The following is a 6024-nucleotide window of genomic DNA, read 5'->3' as shown; positions in this document are numbered from 1 at the left end:
TTTTTTGAATGATGAAATGTCCTAAAGTGATTCATGAATTTCAGCTTCCTGTTACAAGCAAAGTTTTCAGGGCGTTTTCCCCATTCAAAAGATAAAATGTTACTCTTTTAATTGTTAATCGCCATGGCAACGGTCTTGGATTCTATGGATAAACAGGAAGCTGAATGGCTGCTTAATAATGGTGGTTATGGTAGCAGTAAATATATAGTAAATGTACATGTAAAATACTTTTTGTTATAATGATTTTTTTTTTTTCAAATAAAAGTATCAAATATAAATCTCTATTTTAGCAAAATTACTGAAGTGCATGTTACTTTTACAGTACAAAGTAAATGTCTCATTTTTTGCCATTAACTATTAAAGAAGGAAATGTGGTGATTATTTATTATAAATTATTGTCCTAATGTTTGAGTCAAACCATTTCTTAATATTTCTACACTTTTTACGTGTGTATTTTTATTTGAGTCAGGACTTGAACTCAAAATCAGGAAGTCATCATAAACACCCCTCAAACCATACAGGAAGTACTTTTTACTTTTCAGTCCAGTTAAAAAATGTAGTGGAGGAGAAAGTACAAATACATGCTCTCGAATGCAGTGATGCTAAAGTAAAAACGTATCCTCTGTTAAAGTGTCTAAAGTAAAGTACATTTACATACAGTACTTTTGGTTTTGTACTAGGTGCTTTGATAGATGTTATGTTAGTGGTATCATTTCTGTTATCTTGAGTTTTAAGAAGTACAAATACTACAGTAACATTAGCAGCAGTTTAATTGCTGGTAGTGGTAGTAGTAGTAGTAGTAGTAATGGTGGTGGTAATAATACTACATTTGACCTCTGACATACCACATACTATACACTACATTTAACTGTAAGCTTTAGACTGTCATAGTACCAGTAGTAGAAACAGTAGCAGTGGTATTTGACACTGAGGTAACGGTATTAGCAGTAGGCTGGTAGTATTTGTAGTAAGTACTCGATCAGCTTTACACATGAGAAGGGTTTGATCTGAATACATATCAGAGTGGAGCGGGCACAGCGTTTCGACACCCGCTTTACAAAGGGCGAGTTTACGGCCGGAACATTCTGCAGATTCCTGGGGAAAGTGATAAGGAAAGAGGATTGTCCTGTCCAAAACTCCCATTGGACAACACTGGATTACTGCAGGTGAGGGCGACGGCGCAGTAAACACGCCTTAAATCCGTCTGAAAGAGAGGAAACTACCTTCCACAGACACTGCTGAATAGGAGCAGTGAAAGTATTTAGTATTTGGTTCATAATTCACAATACTTTGGGCATAATTTGTCCAATATTTGGTTCAAGAGGCTGTTTTAAAGTATAGAGCAAGTGATGAGTTCAGGGGTCACGAGAACCTTATGTTGGAATAACAAACACTAATCTAAAGTAAGTTTTAAATGTGTGAATAATGAGTTCTTTTGAGTTGAGTGCACTATAAAAGTTTGTAAGTTCAACTAGAATTATTATTATTTGTTTGTAAAATAAGACACATTATCTTATTCAAATAAGAAAATAAACTTGTTCTATTGGGAAATCTTCTAAATCTTAACCCGACTTGTTATTTAAGGTTATTTTTCCAGTACGGCCAACTTATAGTTTATTCAAAACGTGTCGATTGCACATTAATTAAACACTCTACTAATAATTAGTCTAGTTTTAGTTCCAGTATTATGCCAAAAAACAGATATTTCTGCTTTGCAAACGTGTGACATTTTCATTTTCTTTATTATTTATTACTAATGCCATTGTAGTTAATTTGGTGACATGTTTACATTCCACTTAAATACATTTGGCATTTGAAAACAGCACTAGACAAAGAGTGAATTACAAGCCTTTGACGATGACCTTTTTTATTTCAATATTTTTTTCAAACAAACTGTTCTTTCTCCCTTCCAAACCAAATGTGTTATTGTTCCTAACTTTTATATACAGTGAGCACATAATCAGCTCTTTTACCCTGAAGAATAAATACAAATATATGGGAGTTCTAGTATTTTAGAAGCCACGTTTACCCAAATGCTGTGTGTAAATAAGAAAAGTGACAGTGAAGTCGTCTTTCACAGGAGGTTCACCATCTGCAAACGCTGCTGTGACAACATGAACTCTCTGATGTCACACACTGTCTTAAAGCTGAATAAACCATGACACAACACAGCATGACATTGAAACGCTCCATATATTTAATCATCTCCAAAACTACAAAAAAGAATACAAGTAAAATGTGTGGGTTTCTTCTTCACTTCATGGCTTTCTTCATGTGCACTTGGTAGCACTGCTCACAGGCGATAGAAAGTCCAACAACCAGAGAAACAAACTCCTCAAAGTTCACCTGCCCGTCTCCGTTTGCGTCCAAATCCTTCATGATTTTGTCGATGGCACCGGGATCTCTCTGAGACTGCAAATCAAGAGGAATGCACAATTAGACCAGATACATCCAACTGCTTAAGGCTTGAACATGTGGCTCTCAAATGTGGGCTCTAAGTCACAGTAAATTATACAATTGCTGACTTTTGAGGACACGATTCAGTCCTTGTCAGGTCTTGCTGGTATAGACCTGGTTTAGGATCTAGTTCATCCCCGGTTTAGTCCTGGTTCAGACCTGGTTCAGACCTGGTTCAGACCTGGTTCAGACCTGGTTCAGACCTGGTTTAGACCTGGTTTAGTCCTGGTTTAGTCCTGGTTCAGACCTGGTTCAGACCTGGTTCAGACCTGGTTCAGACCTGGTTCAGACCTGGTTTAGACCTGGTTTAGTCCTGGTTTAGACCTGGTTTAGACCTGGTTCAGACCTGGTTCAGACCTGGTTTAGACCTGGTTCAGACCTGGTTCAGACCTGGTTCAGACCTGGTTTAGACCTGGTTTAGTCCTGGTTTAGTCCTGGTTCAGACCTGGTTCAGACCTGGTTCAGACCTGGTTCAGACCTGGTTCAGACCTGGTTTAGACCTGGTTTAGTCCTGGTTTAGACCTGGTTTAGACCTGGTTCAGACCTGGTTCAGACCTGGTTTAGACCTGGTTTAGTCCTGGTTTAGACCTGGTTTAGACCTGGTTTAGTCCTGGTTTAGACCTGGTTTAGACCTGGTTTTCTCCTGGTTCAGACCTGGTATAGACCTGGTAAAGACCTGGTATAGACCTGGTTTAGTCCTGGTTTATACCTAGTTTAGACCTGGTTTAGACCTGGTTTAGACCTGGTTTTGTCCTGGTTTAGTCCTGGTTTAGACCTGGTTTAGACCTGGTTTTGTCCTGGTTCAGACCTGGTTTAGTCCTGGTTTAGACCTAGTTTAGTCCTGGTTTAGACCTGGTTTAGTCCTGGTTTAGACCTGGTTTAGACCTGGTTTAGTCCTAGTTCAGACCTGGTTCAGACCTGGTTTAGTCCTGGTTTAGACCTAGTTTAGTCCTGGTTTAGACCTGGTTTAGTCCTGGTTTAGACCTGGTTTAGACCTGGTTTTGTCCTGGTTCAGACCTGGTATAGACCTGGTTTAGACCTGGTTTTGTCCTGGTTCAGACCTGGTTTAGACCTGGTTTAGTCCTAGTTCAGACCTGGTTTAGACCTGGTTTAGTCCTGGTTTAGACCTGGTTTAGACCTGGTTTAGACCTGGTTCAGACCTGGTTTAGACCTGGTTTTGTCCTGGTTCAGACCTGGTTTAGACCTGGTTTAGTCCTGGTTTAGACCTGGTTTAGGCCTGGTTTAGACCTGGTTTAGGCCTGGTTTAGACATGGTTTAGATCTGGCTTAGTCCTGGTTTAGACCAGCTTCAGTTTACTGATCCTTCACTGCATCTTTACCAAGAGGATTTTCTTTATTCATGAAGGGGAAAAGTTCTCACAAATCCTTCAAATCAAATCCAGGAAACCCAGAACTTGTACTTGTTTTTGGTTCGGAATGAACCTGTTTTGCTATATTTAAAAAAGAACCTTTGCCATGTTTTACTCCAGCGTCTAGTTCGACCGTCTTATTGGACCAAAGCTCTTGTAAAGCCGTTTGTGATGGCGCCTGTTCTGAATCACTGCCGTTTGAAAGGTACAGCTGTGTTCTACCCTGAGGAAGTTGGAGAGCTCGCACTCCATCAGCTCTCGCAGCTCTTTGCGGTTGAGGTTTCCGTTCTTGGCGTAGCGGTGGAAGACCTTGATCAGGCTCTCCATGCAGTTCTCCAGTTCTGAAGGCATGGCTGGTTCTTCAACGACTGAAAAACAAGAACCACGTACGTTGAATTGTAGACTGCAGTCCAGAGAATCTCCTCGATGTATGTTTTTACTTCGATATGATACTGATTGAGCATTTTCTCCATGTTTTTTTCCTTTCAAAAGCATGAAGAATACTTGGATAGCTGAGAATACTCTGTAGCAAATTGGTGATTATAATATCTACATATGACTTTTCTTCCGTGGCAATAAAGTTAGTCATGTGACATTATCTTCTCATTGTTTAATTTCAAGGTGACACATTCAAGTGGATTTTGTGCCCATTGGAAAAGCACATACAACTTCGCTTCGTGTTGAATTGCCGGTTGAAGTACTTTCGGGAGTGTAAAGGAGAAGTGCTCTTTGCTCCGAGTGCCCTACCCACCAAGTATGAGCAACACTCCCACACAGAGCCTGATATTAAGTTGTTATAGGAGACGGCCACGGCTTACACGTCAAGCCTTTAACACAAAAATGATCTATAATGACAACACGTGACACGGCTGAGTGGTGGGAGGTGTTGGCTCTGTGAGGGGCCCTGTGCTGTGGAAATGTGGAGAAACAAACACTCACAAGATGTGTGTGAGCATGCCCAGTCCTGCACATGACGGGCAACAGTAGGACTATTTCAAGATATGTGTACAACGCTTAAGCTTAAAATAACATGTTCATTTGAATTAAACTGTTGTCATGGTCAACTTGGTCAACTCTAATATAATCTGACCTTTCTCCATCTGTAGTTCACTGGCAATGTTTGAACTTTGAACAAGCCACAAAAAACACAAAATGTTCCCAATTCAAATTAAAACAGACATAGGCAACAAAGTAGACAGAACACATTCCTATTCCTCCAACAGTTGTAGATGAAATGATCCTTTGTTGCCCAATAAACCTGTGATTGGCAGATTTAAGCGCTTAATCTACACTCCTCACACCTCACGCCCATGAAGTTTGTTTGCAGCAGGTAGAAAAGTGTGTATAAAGTTAGAACTTACCGGAGCAGGGCAGGACAGGAGCACAGGACAGGAGCACACAGTGAGGTCAGGAGCTTTCGGGAGTTGGAGTTTGGATCTGCCCAGGTTTTATACTGCGGCGCCGCCCTGAGCTCTGAGTCAGACGCGGGCGGTGGACACTGGACCCTTTAAACCGACCGACTACTTTGAGCCACAAAATGTCTGCAGATGAGTTTTATCTAAGAGAGGACAAGTCACAACTATAAGCAGCGAACACATCCAGGTCCTTCACGCACGTCTGTTGTCTTGAGTTTCTTATACGCAGTCACCAAACTATCATTAACAGACATGTCACACATAATAGAACAGGGAAACTTGAAGAACAAAGTGTTTTAATCAAGCACAAACAAAGGGTGTCATCGTGTGGCGACAGTGGGGCATTGCATTATCCATTTAAATTAGGTCTAAACACTAAGCGCGTGCGTTGACAATGAGCTGGATTAAATAGACACTGTGTTGAAATATAAATAAACTATTTTATATCACATATTTGGCTTAAAAACATAATAAAGCAGTTTTGCTACATTTCTTATCGCATGTGGTTGTTTGTGCGCACGGGCTCCATCTGGTGGACATCATGTGCACGACATCTTGTTTAAAATCTGCAGACATCAAACATCAAAGGGTGTTTTCCCTTTAATCATTGTTGTGTTTATGTTTGCATTCTGCATAAAAAGCACGCAGAGCCACACTAGCCTCATTTCCACACGTTTAACGCCGTGGATCTGTCCCGTGTGCGCCGCGGTCACGAGCTGCATGTGAAGCCGCTGCGCACATCCATGACAGCCTCATGACCGCGCGGCTCCAGCGGGGGGCGGG

At 41.0% G+C, this 6024-nt stretch overlaps 1 protein-coding gene across 1 annotated transcript; it reads right to left on the bottom strand.

Moving 5' to 3' along the window:
- Positions 1-2174: 2174 nt before the first annotated feature.
- LOC140362016 (protein S100-A10-like) lies at positions 2175-5278 on the bottom strand. The gene is made up of 3 exons (XM_072448010.1): positions 5188-5278; positions 4049-4194; positions 2175-2412 (listed from the first exon to the last, which is right to left on the bottom strand). The coding sequence occupies exons 2-3, from the start codon at positions 4175-4177 to the stop codon at positions 2254-2256; spliced, it is 288 nt and encodes a 95-aa protein (XP_072304111.1). The 5' UTR covers positions 4178-4194; positions 5188-5278; the 3' UTR covers positions 2175-2253.
- Between the last annotated feature and the right edge of the window lie 746 nt (positions 5279-6024).

This window comes from Eucyclogobius newberryi, unplaced genomic scaffold, assembly GCF_026437365.1.
Source record: "Eucyclogobius newberryi isolate DKJ021-1_F unplaced genomic scaffold, fEucNew1.0.hap1 SCAF_16, whole genome shotgun sequence".
Lineage (NCBI taxonomy): Eukaryota > Metazoa > Chordata > Actinopteri > Gobiiformes > Gobiidae > Eucyclogobius > Eucyclogobius newberryi.
This window is presented reverse-complemented; position numbering and strand designations above follow the sequence as displayed.

What these genes read in the sequence shown, in the direction of transcription:
- LOC140362016 (XM_072448010.1), bottom strand. Translation starts at nt 4,177, where the DNA reads ATGCCTTCAGAACTGGAGAACTGCATGGAGAGCCTGATCAAGGTCTTC. An exon ending in AGCTCTCCAACTTCCTCAGG is followed by an intron (nt 2,413 to 4,048) that starts GTAGAACACAGC and finishes CTTGATTTGCAG; the next exon opens with TCTCAGAGAGATCCCGGTGC.